Source organism: Clupea harengus, chromosome 25, assembly GCF_900700415.2.
Source record: "Clupea harengus chromosome 25, Ch_v2.0.2, whole genome shotgun sequence".
In the NCBI taxonomy this organism is placed as follows: domain Eukaryota; kingdom Metazoa; phylum Chordata; class Actinopteri; order Clupeiformes; family Clupeidae; genus Clupea; species Clupea harengus.
In genome coordinates, this window is record NC_045176.1 from 5,052,790 (window position 1) to 5,073,833 (window position 21,044).

Here is a 21,044-nt window from a genome sequence, read left to right on the forward strand (position 1 = left end):
ATTCTTGAGCCAACTGTGGACACAACTAAGAACTTGTGCTTCTTACATAATTGTACTGACATCTCAAAGGACTATACAAATCTGCCTGTAGGTGATGGCGTTCCAAAAATCTAGTGGATGCAGCTTTTGTTGATTTGGTGGTGTTCTGGACATAAGAAGTTCTGATCCCTCAGGAAATGTTCTATGTCTTGTAACCCAACCCTAGAGTGTATGTAATTTGCCATGCACACCCCACTGACCAGTTTTACAGAGACCAGAGGAAGGGTTGCCATGCACACCCCACTAACCAGTTTTACAGAGACCAGAGGAAGGGTTGCCATGCACACCCCACTGACCAGTTTTACAGAGACCAGAGGAAGGGTGGCAACATGAGAGAAAGGTCATATCTGACTTGATTCCGTTTTCGATATTTTAAAGATGACTTACACTAGCAGGATGAAACAACAGCTTGTTCCTATACTCACCAAGGGTCATGAGACCAGGTGCCCACTACTACAGGAGAGACGTTAATGTGTCAGCCCTGTGTCAACACATGAGACCAGGGGCCCACTACTACAGGAGAGACGTTAATGTGTCAGCCCTGTGTCAACACATGAGACCAGGGGCCCACTACTACAGGAGAGACGTTAGTGTTTCAGCACTGTGGCAACACAAACAATAAGGTTCACTGGGGAGGAGGGATCAGGAGATTTTGCACAACTGAACTGATAGTATTTAGAACATGCGCACACACACACGCTCGCGCACACACACACACACACACACACACACACACACACACACACACAGACGCACACACATAGGATTAAATCAAGCTGATGCACGAGTCTCAGAGTGATTTTTAATCTCAAGTCACATTTTGATACACCTGTCATTTTTCTCTAGAAGTTTAATGCAAGGGTTGTTTTGAAACAGAAAAGGGTGTCTGTTACATGTCAACAAAAAAAAACTGCTGCACAGGAACAAACTGCTTTCATGTCAAATACAGATTTTGTTTTTAAAGAAAAAAAAGAAAACCTTCACCTTGACACTACTAAAAGACTACAGGCACACTTCAAATGATTCCTTTTTTGTTTGTTTAGAACTCTTCTGCGAGAGATCTCAATGTACCCACTAGATAATCACTACTTTACAATGTGTTACGCAGCTTTGTCATTGGCAACTACGTGTTGTATTAGTTTCAGCATGCCATCATACACACAACATCATTTGTTTAGTTTGGGTGAATAGTTGGTTTAACATATAACAATGCTTAATGGAAAACAAACAAAATAAAAAATAAAAAAAGGAGAAGAACCCGTGGCTGAGGGAGAGAAAGGCCTCCCGCCCTCAGTCAAGTCAAAAACACATCTCGTCAACTTAAACACATCTCGTCGACTTAAAGCTAATGGCCACGGGAGCGCTGAATCAAAAGAAGAGATACATTTGTGCACGTCTCTTAAAACAGAATGTCACTCAGTGCCCTGACATTCATGTTTGTTTTTTGTTTTTTCTTTCTTCTTTTTCATACTCTAGGGTTGACATCAGCCTAACTAACAGAAATGTCCAATCCTCCAACGCTCTCGCTGATGTGGTTCTTTAATGTGTGGAGTGAGCGAAGTTTATAATGATTTTTTTTTTTTTTTTTTCCTTTAACGAGACATTTCTAAGAGAGTAAGGTTTAAGACAGAGGGGTCAAAACAATCATTTACAATTAATTGCTGTACGTTTGTCCTTCTGGTGGCTGAGGAAGCTTCATATTTTCTTTGGACATCAATAGACGTCGTAGCTCTTGAAGAACAACTTTAATGCTATATGAATTTTGCCATTTAGCTAGAATTGGTATGCTACGAGAATCCACCTAGAAGAGAGGAAGAAAGTGAGGTCCTCTTGAGTACAGAGGTAACAGACAACACGGTCATCATAAGAACACTTTATGCAGGGCGCTATCTGCTCTAAAAGGCAATAGCACAGTCATTAGCTAGAAAATAATGCAGACATGCTCTCCTACAACACTGACAGAGAAAAATCGAAGGCAGAAGAAGCCATTCTACTGGAGGATGATTAAGGAAAGGCTACTTTTCCAATGCATGGGTATGCAATGCAGTCCCACCTACTCCAGAACTACACTCGTCTCAAGCAGGGGGGGGGGTAGAGGTCTTAAAAGGCTCAGTAACACTGCATACCCCCCAGTTGCCCTGGCAATGTTTGCACATAGGAATGACTGTTGCCATGAGACGTCTGTAGCTAAAGTCTGTAATTCAAATCAAAATGAAGCAGCCGCACATATCAGTTAAAGCATCAGAAATACGCAGCGGTTGCATGGCAACAAAACTTGACAATCACTACAGGAATCTGCTTAAAGGTTGTTCAATTACTGGATTAGAATCGCAATTCCTAACTCCAACTCTACCGCTTATCTACAAACTCTGGCTCGGCTGAAAAACAGGGGAATGAAAACATACGTACCATTCCATTGGAATTATTTACTCCATTCATGCTAATTTTTGTTACAAATCTAATAATCGGTGATACTTCAGGGTATTTGGGTCCACACTCCATTTTCAGGCTGTATATCCTGTTTTCATAATTAGTCTACGACAAGAAACACACAACAGCATTTTGTTAGAATTCGTGGAGGTGATTCTGCCAGAGGCAACATAACAACAAGAATCACCAATCACTGCAGTAGCATCTCCCTTCATGCTCCAGTAGCAGCCCATAGGTTGAGTATGAAGTATGAGCGGCATGACATTTCTCAACGGTTTCTGGCTAATTTGATCATGGGGAACAAAACTAGGGTGCTGTCATTTACTGTAACCCGAGCGAACATCCAGATTTTGCCACACCCTTTTAGGGCGCGTCCAGCGCATCTGTATCTCAGCTTCTGAAGGTCATAGACACTTGAATTTGGTCTCAAAATGACCGGAATACGCATGTTTCTACATGCACTATGAAGGTTTCTAAACTCTAAAACCGTTACTTTTCGAGATATTCAAGAAAAAAATATTTTTATAAATCCACTAGCAGGCTTAAGTTGCATTATGAGCGCTAAAAGGTCGTGGCAAAATCTCGATGTTCGCTCGGGTTACAGTAAACATCAGCACCATAGTTTTGTTCCTCAGGGTCAAATTAGCCAGAAACCGTTGAGAAAAGTCGTGCCGCTCATAATGCATACTCAACTTGAGCCTGCTAGTGGAGTACTTTTTGCACCCTCTGCGAATTAAAAAAAAAGTGTTTTCTTGAATATCTCGAAAAGTAAAGGTTTTAGAGCTTATAAACCTTCATGGTGCATATATAAACATGGGTGTTCCGGTCATTTTGAGACCGAATTCAAGTGTCTATGATCTTCAGAAGCTGAGATACAGATGCGCCCTAAAAGGGCGTGGCAAAATCTGGATGTTCGCTCGGGTTACAGTAAATGACAGCAACCTAGTTTTGTTCCTCATGATCAAATTAGCCAGAAACCGTTGAGAAATGTCATGCCGCTCATACTTCATACTCAACCTATGGGCTGCTACTGGAGTATGCAGGGGCATCTGAAGCAGAGAGGGAAGAAGCTCATACTAGCACATTCACTTAAAACCATTCAATAACAAACACGTGATTTGCATTGCTGAGAACAGATATGTAAACACAGCACGAGAGACACATCACATAGAACATGCATTCAGGCCCCACACAGTTCAGTTAATGTATTAGGCTTCCTCATTTTTGGTTTCGGTTTGCTGGTTTGTCTGTCAGTAGGATTACACAAAAACGACCTGGCTAATTTAAATTACACTTGGAGCATGTGCCAAGGAAGATCCCATTCAATTTAGGAGAGGATCTGCATCAAGGGGCAGATCCAGAACGCCCCCCCCCACACACACACACTCTCTAACTGCCTTCTACTTTACTTTCCTATGTGAAGAACTGTATACATTCAGGCACAATAGGAAGTAACGTGCAACCATCATGGAACAGGAATGGAACCGTGCAGGCAGGACAGGGAGAGAGACCATCTGAAGGGGGAGAGACCATCTGAAGGGGGAGAGACAGTGGAGGCAAGACAGGGAGAGACCATCTGAAGGGGGAGAGACCATCTGAAGGGGGAGAGACAGTGGAGGCTAGACAGGGAGAGACCATCTGAAGGGGGAGAGACAGTGGAGGCAAGACAGGGAGAGACCATCTGAAGGGGGAGAGACCATCTGAAGGGGGAGAGACAGTGGAGGCAAGACAGGGAGAGACCATCTGAAGGGGGAGAGACCATCTGAAGGGGGAGAGACAGTGGAGGCTAGACAGGGAGAAACCATCTGAAGGGGGAGAGACAATGGAGGCAAGACAGGGAGAGACCATCTGAAGGGGGAGAGACCATCTGAAGGGGGAGAGACAATGAGGCTAGACAGGGAGAGACCATCTGAAGGGGGAGAGACAGTTGAGGCTAGACAGGGAGAAACCATCTGAAGGGGGTGAGACAGTGCAGGCTAGACAGGGAGAGAGACCATCTGAAGGGGGTGAGACAGTGCAGGCAAGACAGGGAGAAACCATCTGAAGGGGGTGGGACAGTGCAGGCTAGACAGGGAGAGACCATCTGAAGGGGGTGAGACATGGGGAGGGGAGCCCATCAAGCAACACAGTAAGGCAGTGAAGTTGCAACTACAGCATCCCACGTTACACTTGATTAAAAAATACCTAGACATCACCACAAATGGACCGCATGGACACGAAGGTCAAGATAACTGATACGCAAAATATAGCATTATGTTAACAAAATATATTATATATAATTATATAATTGTATGCTATTAAAATATAGCAAGAAAACAGAATGGGCAACAGTCATAAGACACTCTTAAGCCTGTCCATGCTCATTCTGTTCCTGTTTCCAACACTTAAAAAAAAACAAATGAGCCTACTCAGATTTTTCTCTGTCACTAAACCAAGCTTAAAAGCCAGCCACAATTGAGTACTGTCCAACTCATAACATATTTAAACAATAAAACCAGTGACATGCACAAAATGCCCTTACATCACAAGATGCATAGCCTGTCAAATGTGCATTTAGCCAATACAGGTTCTTTAGCGGCAACACCATAAATACAATAAACTCAATGGCTGCTATTCCATAGCTGCTCTCACATTGGATACAAAAAACCCTTTGGACTATATGACAGTTTGGCCGTGCTCCAGTGAAGCATTATCAGGTACCTGGGTGTTAGTAAGGATACCGGTTCAGAGTTACGTACTTCAGTAAACACATTTGCTGTCACTCTGAACGTCTCTGTGTTTACGTCACCATAAAGGTTAACTGCTTGCATCCATTCAACTATTAGCCACCAAGACACTCTATGAAATGTTGACTATGGGGAAAATCTCGTCATGGAATCGGATAGGCAAATCTGCTCCTGAGCTCAATCACCCTCTTTTGCAAAATGATTTCACAGGTCTGCAAGGTAGTAAATACTCACTAAATACGGTCTATTTATGCGCTCCTGGAAGCTCTAGAGGTCGGCCATTTGCTCACACCATGGATCTATTCATGCTCAATTATTAGGGTGATTGACATCTGAGGTGTATGACTATTACACAGTAAATAATTCAATCCAGTTTGATTCCTGCTGTGCAACAAAAGACTGGAATATGCCTGACAGGCCAGCTAGGAGTACCTCCGCCTGTGTGAGATTCATTAAGCCAATCTAGAATCCCCTTTCAGTACTGTAGTTAAAATTATAGTCTGTTTTAACAACAAATAATGGACAGGATTTTTTTTTTTTTTTTTTAAATCAAACCAAAGAACATATCAGACCCCTCCACTGCATCTACAGAAAACTCCCATGTTTGAATGTAAACCCTTGAACTTATTTGAGTTGGCTCTGCTCTCATTTTTTGGGTTCCAACACTAAACTATAGCGGTCCATAAAGCGTAACCCTGTAAGGCCTGTGGAGAAGACAGAGTAGGGAAGAAGTGAAGCGTACTCGTGCGGGGCCGATGATCATGCCCGTCCACCGCGTCAGCGTCATGTCCTCGTCGTCCTCCAGTCCCCAGCTGACCGTGCCATCGCCCACGCCCTTCTGTCCCTCCTCCAGCTCTTCCAACAAACGAAAATTGCGTGGTACTTTAACTCCTGCAACAGACACACGGCATTGGAGCAGAACAATTGGGAGCAGCCAATTAACATGACTTCCTGCTTTTGGATATGATGATGCACAGACTTGTCACTATCCACTGGATGCAAAATCCTTCAATGAACTTAATCATATCATAACCATAATCACTTACTGAGCTGGAGCAGTAAACATTAACCTTCTGACACCCAAAAGTGTCAACAACCAAGTATGCCTAATTCAAACAATCTCCACTCACATCTATTAACATACATCAAAAGTACCTCAAACAGCAGACAGTATGTGTACACAGTTCAAAATACAGTTCTGGATTAGCATTATAACGTCGTACTAATACCCAGATAATCTGTTGAAGCAGCAGCAATGCTATGGTCATTAGCAACTGTCTTCAGTTAAATGTATGGAGATATAGAAATGCGCAATCTACAGACAGGTGTCTTGGGTAGACTGGCTGCATTCTGCCAAAGACTGTAGGGAGAGGAGGCAGAGCACAACAACGGTCTGTTTAGGTGCTGGCAGGTTTCCTACCATTTACAAAAACCTGACTGACTCATCACGCCAGATGAGATGCTGTACAGTACACAGAGGTGCGGCGAGTTATGCAGCATTGTGCAATCAGCCACTGTTCCAGGAGTTTTGCGTCATTAGTCACTTCCTTAAATGTAGCGAAATGTATCTCTGAATAACACACAGCATCAAAAATTGTGGACACGAATTTCACACAAAAAAGTGTCACCTAGCTATCCCATTTACAACATAGCTGTATGACCAGGGGCTTCAAGGGAGATAATACACGTTAAATCGGTGGCGGGACAAGCGCACTCCGAATACCAAAGTTAGCTTGCTATCTAAACGTACCCAGACGGAAATGAAAACGCGTGTGCAACATTTATTTACCGGAAGTTAGTTGATACTTCAATAACGTAACCTCGAATAAGTTGATAACGTTATTTAAACGAGTAGATAGCTTCTTCACCCTGGCATGTGCAATGATTAGGACGCCAACGAAAGTGCTCACTTAGATGGATTCAATCATGCCAGTACAAATTTAGCTTAATAGCTAGCGAGCTTCACCAACGCTAGCCATTCATGGTCTAGCTTGCCACACAATGAACAAGGACATTTAGAAGTACATTTCATATTCAGTTTCTGACCACAATCAAAACCAATATGTATACTATTGTTCTTAAAAACTACAAAAACATCAGACATCTGTTTATTTGACACAAGCTGGAGACTAGGGAACTATATCACAAGCCAGCTAATGTTATGAGCCCTTGTCATAACTAACGTTATCGTCTACTCGAGGCACTAGGGCTAGCATGCTAATTTGCACAAAGTACTCAAGATAATAAGTCCTGTTACTTACGAACCTGCACGTGCATTTAAATTTAGAAGTCAGCCGATACACTTTACGATTGTGCTACTAACTCCAGATTACTGGGGAGGGGTTTGAAATATTTCACAGATAGTGAGACAAACCTGAGGAGGCCGCCATCTTCTTCAGCCAAATTCAGAAAGCACACGAAATCGTGACATAGGAGTCACTTGACTAAAACGTCACCACCACTGCACTGGCATGGATCTGCACAGAGGGGCGTGTGCCCCAAGCCCCGGGGCGAGCCGCAAGATGAGGTACCTAGGCCCCCAAAAGCGTGAGAAAAAAAAAATGATTTGGGCGATGTACATAGACTGTGTTGAATGGGGGAAAAAAAACCTCTTCTAAGTGGAGAGGTAGGTGGAGTTGGCTTCACGCAGTGTACTTGTATTGGCAGTGATATGTCAATGAAATTCTTTCAAAAGCCTCCCATGCAGTGTCCTGAAGATGTATTTTGTTTGTTTTTACAAATCAGACTGCTGCTGAACCGCACTGAGTGGTCAAAGCAACTAAGTGATGTTGTGGGGGGGGAATCCTTCCCTAAGGAATCGTGTCAATAAATGAAAATGTCAGTCCTTACATTCTGGCACGAATAGATGAGTATGACACTACACCCTCAAGAGTAGGGACGGGGTGTATACAAATGATCTATTGACTGGAGGATGTATGCATGTCTTTGGGAAACATCATTTTATCTGCATTTCCAAACAGTGATGGGAAACCGGACATTTGATCGTTGACCTCTAAGGTTAAAAAGCAGCTGAGGAGATGGACACATGATCTGAACAGGCAACCGACCAAATCAGGCACTTCTGATACATCACTGGCACGATCCATGTCTACGTCAGCTCACTAACTCTAACAGCTAAAAGTGGAAGAGAGTTTATTGGAAAACAGACTTGAAGTAACATTCACTTTTCAACTGAGGACTTAAGTTCTAGAACGTTCAAGAGCTTGGTCCTCGGTCCTGTAGCGCTGTTGTGAAGTGACACATTCTGACCAAACCCAAGTTAATGGCAAACACATTTTATTGCATCACAAAAGAAACAAACCAGTTTTTTATAAATTCATTATTTTTCAACATAGAACAGATAGATCCCAGCAGATCACCAGAGAAAACAAGCGTATGCTACTAAATTTGCATCCAGATAACAGTCATTCCTGTAAGGCAAAAATGCATCAATATTTTACAAAAGGCGAACAGTTTTTCCTGTGACTGTTAGATAGTCTTCATCTGCCAAAGCTCGGAGAGCCTCATCGAACAAGTCCTTGGTGATGGCCTGGAACAAGGACAAGATAGAAATCAAAAATGGTCTGGAAGTTATTTCTATGAACATATCTGAATTTCCCTCCTTGTAGAAAGATGCATGTTGTAAAACATGTCTCTGGCCATATTAGACTATTATATTATAGAAAATGTATCCACTTACAGCTTCAGATTGTGCTCGAAGGTCATCAAATAGTTGCTGATACTTCATGGCAGGCGTCTTCCCCTTTGCCTGAATCATTTTCTTGAGGGCTTGGGCTATTTCCTCCTTCCTCTTTCTGGCAGTAGCACTCATTCCTTTGAAAAAAAGCAAGCAAAAACCCTTTAATCATTCAACATTGTCTGTCGAGAGTTTGTAGACTACCCAATACTTGTATTAATGCGTTTGCGCATTGTGACCAACTGCTGTGGCTCAAGTATCTGTCTTACAATTGTTTATGGAGTCTGAAATTACAAATGGAGTTACATTACCCTTATAACATAATATAATGACCGATTCATCTTGGACATACAACACCATTTTAGACATTCAAAACAATTTCACCCATGCACATTTTTTAGCAATTTACTGCAGAGTACCTTTCACAGACAACCTTGTTCTCTATGAGAAGAACCCTGACCATGTTAGTTTTACCTGTTGTGAGGATGGTGATGTCGACTAATCCTGTTCTGGGGTCAGTTGCTGACTGCTTGAGGGCCTCTCTGTGAAGTCTCTTGGCTTCCTCCACGTCAATGGTCTCCACCTTTTCAGAGAAACGCACCTTGGCATGGGCCTCGGCCAGGCGGATGAGGGACTCCAGCTGACGTGGGTAGGCGGACACCATGCCGCGGCCACTGCCAATCTTCCTCATGTCCACATACGCCTGACGACATGAGACAGACGACAACGGTCAGTGTTAAAGAGCACATGCAGTTCTAGCTGACAAAGGCACAAACGACACTTGCCAATCACTGCAGTAATGTGCTTAGTGTATGATGCGTACTCTAGACTGTCCCCAAAGTGCTGTTGATTATCAGCCTCATCCTGTCATCACAGCAGGATCACCCCAACAAGCACTTTTACCCTGGGCTGCAACTGAAAATAGACCATTGCAGTACCTCAATAAGTGCTTGGCTTGCTTCTTCACACAGCCTGGGGACGATGTAAGTGCGGGCGTAGGCGATGTAGTCCTTCAGCACAGCCATGTCCAAGTACTCCTCCTCGATCTGCTCCTCGCCCTTGTAGTAGAGCGCCACCAAGTGGTGGGCCAGCCGCCTGTCGTAGGCCTCATCCTGAGGGTCCAGCATCAGGAAGATGAGGTCAAATCTGTATGGAAAAGGATGAAAATAGAAACAAAATGAATCTGATGACTGCATTACTAATTCTTAGAGTAGACAATCAATAACAGCAAACACTGAAATAGATCTTCCATTACCTGCATTCATTTTATCAAATAGTCTCTCTCTTTTATCATACCGAGTTGTCAATGATTAACTGATACCCCGTGATTGACACCCAGGCCTCTGAGTGGAGATCCTCACCTGGACAGGAGTGTGTGGGGAAGCTGAATGTTCTCAATGGTGGTCTTCTTCGGGTTCCACTGAGACTCCACTGGGTTGGCTGCGGCCAAGACGGAAGTGCGAGCGTTCAGCTGACAGATGATTCCAGCCTATGGCCAAAGGAGACAGATTACAGATGAGAGCGTGTGGATGCTGGTGCTGGTGCTTTGGCATTCTTAAGAAGGATCTTGGCCAGCTGAGGGGCTTGGTGTAAACAGCTAAGCACTCATGTTAAAGACCACTCATTTACAACATTTCACAGAGAGATTCAATGAATTTACCATCTATACCAAAACCAATACTTGACAGAGCAGCCCTGCCACACACACACACACACACACACACACACACACACCTTGGCGATGGAGAGTGTCTGCTGTTCCATGACCTCATGGAGCACAGAGCGCGTGCTGTCGCTCATCTTGTCGAACTCGTCGATGCAGCAGATGCCGTTGTCACTGAGCACCAGCGCGCCCGTCTGCAGCACCAGCTGCCGCGTCTCGGGGTCCTTCATGACGTACGCCGTCAGACCCACGGCGCTCGAGCCCTTGCCCGAGGTGTACTGCCCGCGGGGCACCAGGTTGAAGACGTACTGCAGCAGCTGAGACTTGCTGGTGCCCGGGTCGCCACAGAGCAGGATGTTGACCTCGGCACGGAAGTTGCCGCGGCCCGTCTGGGAGAAGTCCTTTCGCGTGCCGCCGAAAAGCTGCAGGAGGATTCCCTGTGGCAGAAAGAGGATGATGTTTCAGAGTGGGGAAAAATAAACGCAAATTTACAAATGTCACTGACTAACTATCCACAGAATTTATAAAGTACATTTAATTAAAAATGCTATTAGCACACCAGTCATAATCTTATATCAGATTTTATTTTTATGCTATATATTCAAAGTACATTTTTCAACACTAGTTTCGTCTTAACACAGCATCACGGCCTTAGCCATCTTCTCGCTGGGGCTGGCTGGCTGGCGCAGAGGCCACTGACCTTCTTGATGTCCTCGTGCTCATAGATGCTGGGCGCCAGTGCGGAGGAGAGGCGCTCGTAGACGTCGGGCTTGCCGGCCAGCTCCCGAAGCGTCTGCACGCGCTCCTCGGTGAAGAGCTTCTGCTCGTTCTCGTCGTCCAGCCCGTGCAGGCGCCGCTCATCCGTCTTGCGGAAGTGGATGACGTCGATGTGGGTCTTGTAGACGGCCTTCACCTGGCTCTGCCTGGGGTTCACGCGCATCGGGGCGGCCCTGTAGATGCCTGTGGCGGAGGAGAGGAGTCAAATATTGCTTTAGAAATGGGGAACTGAATGAGATGAGCCAGATCTCCGTCACCAACATGCATAACCCTACTGAACACACAACCCTACTGAACACACAACCTCAATGGTTTATAGTGCATCATACGAGTCATGTAAGTGACGTGCATTTCCACTCAAGATATGCAGTCAGTAATATACCCTAGCTGCTAAAACTCCTCTAACAGTGCACTCAGTGAGGCACTTCTTGCTAAGTAAAGAACACTGTGCTTAAATGTTACATACAGCTTGAGTCCTTGTTTGCGTACCTGTGATGTTGATTCTGTCTCCTGGCTGGACTTTGTCCACGAGGTCATTGTGAGCGTACACCACAGTGGTGTGAGGAGTCTGACCAGCGGGCATGTCCTCTGGGGACTCCTGCAGCTTAATCTGAAAGACACCAGGACACACGAATGGGATCAGCCTTATGGAAAGATGGTACTGAACTGGCGGTGCCCGACTACAAACGAGACAAATAGCATGAACGAATGAGTGGTTTAAAAAGAAAAGATCATCAGAGCACATGTTCCCTTAGTAACTGGATCAATGCTCCGATCCTCTGGTGTAGCATCTGCTAACAGAGACGCTTGAAGGCGGGGGGCCTCGAGGGCCTCAGGGGGCCACAGGAGCCTCACGTACCATCTGTTTGTCGGAGAAGAGGGAGCGGTTGTGCATCAGGGCCAGGCTGTGGGTGGTGTTGCAGTTGCGGCAGACGGCGGGCTCGGCGATGCGGCCGCGGTCCACCTCCACGCGCGCGCTGAACGCACACACCTGGCATCGGAAGAAGGCCTCCTGCATCTCAGGGATCAGCTGGGAGTTACGGATCACCATGCCACTGATGGTGATGAGCTGGTCAATGTCTGGAGAGAGAGAGAGAGAGAGAGAGAGAGAGAGAGAGAGAGAGAGACAGACAGAGAGAGAGACGAGAGAGACAGACAGACAGACAGACAGACCATATAAATGTTAAAGCTTGAACAATTACTAGGCTGGAATAACACAGGCACTGTTCTGCCGCTCTGGTTTCAGAAAACATCTTCTAATATTAAGCATAACTTCTAAACGTCCAGTTCCATGAATGACGGTTTTATAACGAGTGACAACAGTAAAACCCACACTAGTGGCTTATTTTCAGATCGTATTACATAATGACATCATAAAAGCAGTGAAATGCATTCACAGGTGTGCACACACACACACCCCACACACACACACCCCACACACACACTTCACACTGCCACTCATCTGTCCTGCACGTATGCCAACAGCTGTTTCATATTCAAAACATGTCTGTTATGAAATGAGGCCTGTCTCCAAACAGATGTCAAATAACCATGTTATGACCGGTTGCCCAGGGAAGGAACGGTGTTTACGATAAAGGTGGCCATGCTTACCTGCACCATCATAATTACCAGATGTGCGTTATACCGCCACATGTCAAAATGATAATTCTAGTCTCACATTCCATCCGACATGCTTATTACCTTCTGGGTTGAGGCTGCGCATGTTTCTGGTCTTAAGGGCGTTGTACGGCCGCACTTGAATCTGATGCCCAAGGATGGAATCTGGGTAACGCTCAAAGAACAGCTCGTTGACGGCCATGTCAAACGTGGGGATGACTTCCTGTAAAAGCACGAGGGTGGAACGTGAATGACCTTCCAGAGCACAGGATCTCATGCGCATATCACACATGCCAGTCGTATCACACATGCCAGTCGTATCACATACAGGTCAGGTCGACGGGGTCGGTGGGGTGTCTTACCTGGGGATAGCAGATGAGCTGCCTGTACATGTCTGCATCGAAGGACTGCACGTGGCCACAGTTCACATTCAGCACAGGCTCCCCAACAACACTGATCTGAGGACAACACAGAGGCGTTAGCGTCAGAAATGGTCACATAGCTGAGTGCATGAACTACTTTAAATTACTGCATACATCCCTACACACACACACACACACACACGCACACTATTTGTTACACATACATACATACCATATACACACACACTCATCTGCAGTGTTGTCTCACCTCATCTAGTTTCTGCATGTACAAGGGCTCGTTGAGATCCAGCCCGCAATTCTCGTCCTCTTTGGAGGTGGTGTCAATGAAGCGCTGCAGGAAACGCTGCAGGACCAAGGGGACAACATTAACAACAGGTCTGGACCAATGGGACCACATTAACAACAGGTCTGGACCAATGGGACCACATTAACAACAGGTCTGGACCAATGGGACCACATTAACAACAGGTCTGGACCAATGGGACCACATTAACAACAGGTCTGGACCAATGGGACCACATTAACAACAGGTCTGGACCAATGGGACCACATTAACAACAGGTCTGGACCAATGGGACCACATTAACAACAGGTCTGGACCAATGGGACCACATTAACAACAGGTCTGGACCAATGGGACCACATTAACAACAGGTCTGGACCAATGGGACCACATTAACAACAGGTCTGGACCAATGGGACAACATTAACAACAGGTCTGGACCAATGGGACAACATTAACAACAGGTCTGTCTCAGGACCAATGGGACCACATTAACGACAGGTCTGGACCAATGGGACCACATTAACAACAGGTCTGGACCAATGGGACCACATTAACAACAGGTCTGGACCAATGGGACCACATTAACAACAGGTCTGGACCAATGGGACCACATTAACAACAGGTCTGGACCAATGGGACCACATTAACAACAGGTCTGGACCAATGGGACCACATTAACAACAGGTCTGGACCAATGGGACCACATTAACAACAGGTCTGGACCAATGGGACAACATTAACAACAGGTCTGGACCAATGGGACAACATTAACAACAGGTCTGTCTCAGGACCAATGGGACCACATTAACGACAGGTCTGGACCAATGGGACCACATTAACAACAGGTCTGGACCAATTGGACCACATTAACAACAGGTCTGTCTCATGACCAATGGGACAACATTAACAACAGGTCTGGACCAATGGGACCACATTAACAACAGGTCTGGACCAATGGGACCACATTAACAACAGGTCTGTCTCACGAACAGCATCATGCTTTTGGGAACCCACCACAGAGTTTCTTTATGTTGGTCATATCAGTCAATTAAGGCAGAACTGGTTTATATCTGCTTAGATCAGACTCTAATTGCTACAGAACAGCGTATCAAAAGACACAGACACAGAGAGCCCAAAGCTATCCTACAATGCAGTCTGCAAAAACACACAACAGAACAGCACAGAACAGCACAGGACTGATGGGACATACCTGAAACTTCTCTTTGCAGGTGCCTACGTTGACATCGGTGCCCCAAATAACCAGCCTCTGTCCCGCAGCCTGATCGCTTGCCACAGCATTCTCTCCAGCGGGCTGCCAAGACAGACACACACACACACACACACACACACACACACACACACACACACACACACACTAATGAGACTGCATCACACTTGGGTCACACTGCAGAGGTCAGTACTAATGACAAACCTGACATCTCTTGGAATAACTTTGACAGTACCGCCCTCACGGTATAGAACCAATTAAAACATGAGTGTGCCTCAAACTTATGTGCATGCTAAACCCCAGAATTTTCAACATGGAATGCAAAAGTCTAAATGCAACAAATTCATGAAAAAAAGCACGGAGACTCTTGCAGGAACTACTCAATATGTGCATCATCTATGGATACAATACCAGTCAAAAGTTTGGACACACTTTCTCATTTTTTGAGAAGTTTTTTCCTATACTTTTATTATTTTCTACATGGTAGATAACACTTTTTTTGTTTAGAACATCATTCCATATGTGTTCTTTCGTAGTTAAAATGTCTTCAGTATTAATCTACAATGTAGAACATAATAAAAGTAAAGAAAACACTTCTCAAGGCGTGTCCAAACTTTTGACTGGTACTGTATCTTGGGTAGACCTAGCCTACATTTCTAAAATACATGCTAATGTCTTAATGGAAGTTCTACTCCACATATGCCGTGCAGTTCAGGCTACACTCCAGTACTGCACATCAATAGGCACTCACGGGCTCTGAGTGGAGGTCCACTTGGGGGGCCTTCCTGACGGAGCCCAGGTCAGGGCGTTGGCGGGCAGGAGTGCCACGGATCCCACTACGGGGGGTCCCCTCCACACGGGAGCTGGGGGTCCCATAGAGCAGCGGGGAACTGGCATCCACTTCACTGGGGAGCACTGAGAGAGAGAGAGAGAGAGAGAGAATCAGTGAGTGGGTGAATTAGTGAGTAAGTGAATCAGTGAGTGAGTGGGTGGGTGAGTGAGAGTCAGTGAGTGAATGAGTGGGTGAATGGGTGAGTGAGTGAGTGAGTGAGTAAGTGAATCAGTGAGTTAGCGGGAGAGAGGGGGTATTAAGGACTTCAGCAGATAGTCACACTGGTGTGTGTAGAATTTTGTTGAATGTTCTAAAGAATATCTGGGTCCATGAATATAACATGGAATTTTAGAATCTTACATTGTAGAAAAAAAAAGCTTTAAATAGAATGTTCAAAACTTGCCCACTGAAGGTCACAGACTTAAATGTGCTGTTCATATCAAACACACATCACGCAGTACAACTGACATTCTGACTTGCGGAAATGTTTTGAGCTTGCAAAAACTATCAAATTTCTTTCAGGATAAAAATAAATAAATATCTGTGTATTCATCTATTTATCAATATGTATGTATATCAACTTAAAAAAAAAAAAATACTACAAAAATAATATATATAACAAAACCACCGTACGGGGCATGCATCTGGTTTGTGGTAGGGCTGTATGCTGACCTGAGCGGCGAGGGCTAGAGAACAGAGAGGTGTCCTGAGGGTTGGGGCTGCATATGTCGGTGGCTGGAGAGGTGGGCATGGGCGGCAGCTCCCCCTGAGAGGCGTCCTGGGACCTGGCCCGCTGAGAAGGGGGGGAGAGGGGGCCCTCGCTCCCCGCTGAACACACAGGGACAACGCAGGTCAATTAGAACCGCATGGCATTGGGTCTTCATCAAATTAAACCTTGTATCGATATTTCACTGTACTACACTCAGAGAAAGAACAGGGTGCTTTGTTTATCAACCATCAAGGCTGAAGTTGAGCTAACCCAGTGGTTCTCCAAGTGTGTGTGTGTGTGGGGGGGGGGACCTAAACAACTAACTACTGGTCATATTAAATATGGTAGTCCTCATACAGAATAGCAGCCTGTAGTTTCTAACCAGTTTGGTGACTGCTGTAGTCCACATGGTACTTGTACATTGTGGTCATGGCGTACAGTTAAGCCTGTATGTTAGAAGGCATAGCTAATCTTATTATTAGACATGGCATTATTAAGACATGCCTAACTGGTCTTACATGAATCAATCCAAAGAATGTATCAAAACACAGCCAATCAAACCATATTTCATCAATTTTAAACGAGCGCTGATCAAACGACGACAGTAAAATGTTTACCAGATAATATTCTCATTCTCACTGAGCGAAGACAAGAACTGTGGCTGGTTTGATAAGGACTTACGTGTAGAGGGATTGCTGGCCCTTCCCCGCTTGCGACTTGGCGTTGAAGTTGGCGAAGACATCTTGAGCACAAACTAGATATTCTGAAGACGGGCACATTTTAAGGGTGGGTTTATTTTCGATAAGAGAGGAATAAAACTATCCATCCGTATACACCCTCAACCAATGCTAATGCTATCAAAATGGCCCATACAATAGCGTAACGACAAAATAGTTTATCCTTGTCTTTATGTATGATCTTACAGTTGGAAGTAAGAAACCGAATAATAATCCTGTATGATCATGGGCAAAAGATGTCTGACAACAAAGCAGCAATGATCGAATGTTGCTGTTGATTGATTAAGTTACATTAAGCCTACTGAATGTCGACATCGACAAATTAATATTAAACCATAAAAATACACCGTTAATAACATAGGCAGCAAACAGAGTCATATTTCATTTTAAAAGAGACAGTCAAAACACAAAAGAGTAGAAGCACCATCTAACCTGCTCCAGTGTTCCTTCTCCACTGCAATGAAGTTGGCGCGAAATCGTCCCAGTGACGCAAATTTCCCGCGAAGAACTACACCAATCGTGACACTCGGAAGTTATTCATTTTTCGATATTGGAGAACCAGGGCATGGCGACTTCAGCACAATAATGTTACATCCCGCATACTGGTCATATTGTATTAGTTAAAAAAAATACAGTCATCTAATGATACAACATAGGGGACACATAACATTAACTGCGTAAAGTTTGCACTTGTTTTAGATATCTTGAGACTGAGCCCCCCGCACTACTTGGTATCACCCAATAAACTCGCGGCAAATTTCTAAAAACCTTCGACACCAATAATACATGTATCCGCTAGATGGCGATTTTGCAAATACCGCCCTTTGAGTACTGAAATGTAACCGGTTGTGGTGGAAGTTTACATACTTCCAAGTTTACATACATGCCAAGTTTACATAGTTTACGTAATGTGGGATCTACACGAAATCAGATGTTGGTCTTGGTACCTTCAAATTAAGTTTCTAGTCGCACGTGGTATCACCCATTGACTGTATATCTAACCACCCTGCGCCATCGCGTTATTATCGTCACAGCCGCTAGATGGCGTATGAGGATCGGATTTACTACCGTGAGGCCAGAGAATTCATTCCGGGAAATTCCGACTGGAAAAACACAGGATGATGTCCTCCACGTGTGGAAGGCATGACGACACAAACGTTCTCATAACTTGTATGAGATCGAGTTGCCTGTAAATTCCTGCAGTACATAATACAAGTTCACGCTAGAAATAATAATGTCAACCGTCCAGTTAAAGTAACAACAACTTGTCACTTTTTGAGGTATGGTTTTATAGGCAACTAGTTTTGGTACCATCCTCACATTCATTTTGATAGCATTTGGTCATGTGAAGGACAGATAAACACCTGTGTCTTCCCCACTAGCCATCAAGGATATGCCCTATGTAGTTCTGTGTACCGGGCTAGAACACCCTGCAAAAATGGAAGAAAAGCTTTCACATGCATGACATGGCAGCTATACTGTCAGTTAGTGTGTTGGCAAGCTTCTATCAGTGTCAATTGGGCTGTTGTGGTGTTTGCAAGGTTTTTGCATGCCTTTTAGGTAGTTCGCTTACTAGTTTTGCAACAGAACTTCGTATTGCTGCCTTAAATACAATTAGGCGAAACCCAGTTGATCGACGTCCATTATCCAGTAGATAATGTGTTTACAGTATCTGAAATTAAAAAAAAATTTAAAAAAAAGTGAAACTAATTCAGTGTTCGGCTCTAATGCATTCAGATGTAAAATCTCTGCATATTCAGCTTGATTTTGATTGGGTCTATCAATATTGGCTTCATTGTTGTTGACGTTTAATTATGGCATTCTGCCTGCCTTGGCCACACATGGTTGTTTATAAAGGCAGAGTAGTTCTAACTCGTCCCACCAACACTCTACTACTAGTAGTGTGGGAGGTGTGAGCACACCCTTCTCTCCTCAAATAGGAGCGGAGGAACACCATGTGACTGTCAGTGGACCGTAGGCTATGGCTTGTCAAGGAGGGGGAGGCGAGCGGCTGACGTAGGCAAAGGAGGGCATACATATTCACTGAGCGAGCCACAGGTTATTTCAGAGGAGCGAGATCTCAGTGACACTTGACCTGAACAAGCTTTACAAGCTCAGAAACCAGATTCAGAAAGAACTGATTTACTTAGGACCAAGGGGACGCCAGTGACTCAACGCCGAACGTTTAGCCTAGCTGTCGCAAGGTATAGTTCAGCGAGTGAGCATACAATTGGCCCTTTTTGTTTTTACCTGACAAGTAATCAAAGTTGGCTGTCAACTTCCAGGCTACTAGGAGGCCAGCTGCGTTCATGTGTGACATTTACAACCTGGATTCGCAGTGCGTCTCTTCACCATGCAATATGAGTTGGGCGATGGAGCCTACAAATTTCTACGACAATAAACTGAGCAGTCTCCCCGGAGACTGCAAAACCATGCGAAGTGATGGCATGGTCGAGGAGACGAGTATGGTCGAGCTGAGCACAGCGCCAGCCATCTACGACGACGAGAGCGCTATCGACTTCAGCTCGTACATCGAATCGATGGCGTCAGTGCCCAATCTCGAGCTCTGCAACGACGAACTGTTTGCGGATCTGTTCAACAACACTGTGAAGCAAGAGAAAGCTGACTTCTGCTGCTCTAATGCACCGTCCAGCCAACCGCTGCTGACGACGACCAGCACATTTTGCGTCGGCATTCAAAAGGACTTTGAGAGGATGCAGAATGGCAACTTCGAGAAAGGTGTATTCAGCGCGCCCATCAAACAGGAGACGGACTGGAGTGACAGTGACATGTCCTCGCCGCTCGGCTCGCAGATAGAGACCTGTGCGCAGACATCGATGACCCTGCACACAGGGCAGCCAACTCCACCAACTACGCCAGAGCCCCTTTCCGTCGGTTCCCCTTCGGGCCCCCGGAGACACGGGAAAGAAAAGGGTAAAAAGAACCTGGACAGATACAGTCCGGAGTATCGCCAGAGACGGGAGAGGAATAACGTCGCTGTGCGTAAAAGCAGGGACAAGGCCAAAGTGCGCAACCTGGAAATGCAGCAAAAGATGATTGAAATGAGTTCGGAGAATGACCGTCTGCACAAAGCAGTCGACCAGCTAACACGCGAGCTTACAAGCTTGAGGAACTTCTTCAAGCAGATCCCCAACTCTTCTTATGGGGGGACCGTGGACAGTCGGTGACAAGTGAATCGTGCCTTAGAGAGACTGGACTCTTGAAAACATACCTCAAAGGACATATTCTCTGTAGCAATTGTACATAAGTTACACCAGATTACTTTTTGACACTGAAAATATGGCTATTGCAGTCTCTTGCTGCCACATATATATATATATATATATATTTTTGAATTTTTGTATTTTAAATTATTCTCAAACTTCATATATTTGTCATGGTACTCCAAACTCATTACAAATGCCAGAGCATGTTTAAAATTTTTATATGGTTTGTATAAAAGTTGGGAAATCTGTGAAATCTGTAATAAAATGACTTGAAATCCTGAAACACGAGCTTGTCAATGTGAGTTCAGATTCTGAAGGGGGAGGGGAGTGGCAAGGGGCACAGCCTTCTTCAAGGTAAAATGTAAAGTATGTAGCGGTGCCTGTTTGTGGCACGTTGGACATATTTGGAAGGTGCTAGAACTACCAGTGCAAAAAAAAAAAAAAAAAAAACTGATAGGACTGAATGGTATGCAATAAGGGCTACTAAAACATGTCCAAGAGTTCAATCAATCCCACATATTACATTTACATTTACTAATTTACAAGGGAGATAACATATATAATCCTTCAAGTGTCAAGATTTATCAATATCTTTTTTTTACCAGTTTATGTCAGAATCAAGGAAACATTTTTCAAATGGCCCATTTGTTGTTTAGTTTATAGGTTATCTGACCAAAGCATGAAGAATTTGGT

At 44.7% G+C, this 21,044-nt stretch overlaps 3 protein-coding genes across 6 annotated transcripts; 1 reads left to right on the forward strand and 2 right to left on the reverse strand.

Annotated features, from left to right (window-relative positions):
- Nucleotides 1-827: 827 nt before the first annotated feature.
- ube2v2 (ubiquitin-conjugating enzyme E2 variant 2) lies at nucleotides 828-7,701 on the reverse strand. 3 transcript variants are annotated; one of them, XM_012817562.3, is made up of 4 exons: nucleotides 7,570-7,691; nucleotides 5,938-6,086; nucleotides 2,449-2,574; nucleotides 828-1,840 (listed from the first exon to the last, which is right to left on the reverse strand). In XM_012817562.3, the coding sequence occupies exons 1-4, from the start codon at nucleotides 7,583-7,585 to the stop codon at nucleotides 1,694-1,696; spliced, it is 438 nt and encodes a 145-aa protein (XP_012673016.1). In that variant the 5' UTR covers nucleotides 7,586-7,691; the 3' UTR covers nucleotides 828-1,693. The 3 variants fall into 3 exon arrangements, with proteins under 3 accessions (XP_012673016.1, XP_031419051.1, XP_031419050.1); XM_031563190.2 differs by lacking the exon at nucleotides 828-1,840 and adding an exon at nucleotides 1,856-2,233 and having other exon boundaries at nucleotides 7,570-7,701; XM_031563191.2 differs by lacking the exon at nucleotides 2,449-2,574 and having other exon boundaries at nucleotides 7,570-7,699.
- Nucleotides 7,702-8,475: 774 nt separating this feature from the next.
- Nucleotides 8,476-17,663, reverse strand: mcm4 (minichromosome maintenance complex component 4). 2 transcript variants are annotated; one of them, XM_012817551.3, is made up of 17 exons: nucleotides 17,557-17,663; nucleotides 17,069-17,150; nucleotides 16,351-16,506; nucleotides 15,598-15,761; nucleotides 14,829-14,930; nucleotides 13,580-13,675; nucleotides 13,312-13,407; nucleotides 13,034-13,172; nucleotides 12,192-12,412; nucleotides 11,822-11,942; nucleotides 11,256-11,515; nucleotides 10,627-10,992; nucleotides 10,254-10,381; nucleotides 9,831-10,038; nucleotides 9,367-9,595; nucleotides 8,896-9,029; nucleotides 8,476-8,745 (listed from the first exon to the last, which is right to left on the reverse strand). In XM_012817551.3, the coding sequence occupies exons 2-17, from the start codon at nucleotides 17,127-17,129 to the stop codon at nucleotides 8,653-8,655; spliced, it is 2,574 nt and encodes an 857-aa protein (XP_012673005.2). In that variant the 5' UTR covers nucleotides 17,130-17,150; nucleotides 17,557-17,663; the 3' UTR covers nucleotides 8,476-8,652. The 2 variants fall into 2 exon arrangements, with proteins under 2 accessions (XP_012673005.2, XP_031419186.1); XM_031563326.2 differs by lacking the exon at nucleotides 17,557-17,663 and adding an exon at nucleotides 17,311-17,332.
- A 1,361-nt stretch (nucleotides 17,664-19,024) lies between these two features.
- Nucleotides 19,025-20,634, forward strand: cebpd (CCAAT enhancer binding protein delta). Its single transcript, XM_012817550.3, has one exon. The coding sequence runs from the start codon at nucleotides 19,434-19,436 to the stop codon at nucleotides 20,310-20,312; it is 879 nt and encodes a 292-aa protein (XP_012673004.1). The 5' UTR covers nucleotides 19,025-19,433; the 3' UTR covers nucleotides 20,313-20,634.
- The last annotated feature ends 410 nt before the right edge of the window (nucleotides 20,635-21,044 follow it).

What these genes read in the sequence shown, in the direction of transcription:
- cebpd (XM_012817550.3), top strand. Translation starts at nt 19,434, where the DNA reads ATGTGTGACATTTACAACCTGGATTCGCAGTGCGTCTCTTCACCATGC.
- mcm4 (XM_012817551.3), bottom strand. Translation starts at nt 17,129, where the DNA reads ATGTCTTCGCCAACTTCAACGCCAAGTCGCAAGCGGGGAAGGGCCAGC. An exon ending in GGCCAGCAATCCCTCTACAC is followed by an intron (nt 16,507 to 17,068) that starts GTAAGTCCTTAT and finishes CTGTGTGTTCAG; the next exon opens with CGGGGAGCGAGGGCCCCCTC. An exon ending in TGGACCTCCACTCAGAGCCC is followed by an intron (nt 14,931 to 15,597) that starts GTGAGTGCCTAT and finishes CTGTCTTGGCAG; the next exon opens with CCCGCTGGAGAGAATGCTGT.
- ube2v2 (XM_012817562.3), bottom strand. An exon ending in TGATCATCGGCCCCGCACGA is followed by an intron (nt 2,575 to 5,937) that starts GTACGCTTCACT and finishes TTCTTGTCGTAG; the next exon opens with ACTAATTATGAAAACAGGAT. An exon ending in TAAATAATTCCAATGGAATG is followed by an intron (nt 1,841 to 2,448) that starts GTACGTATGTTT and finishes CCTCTCTTCTAG; the next exon opens with GTGGATTCTCGTAGCATACC.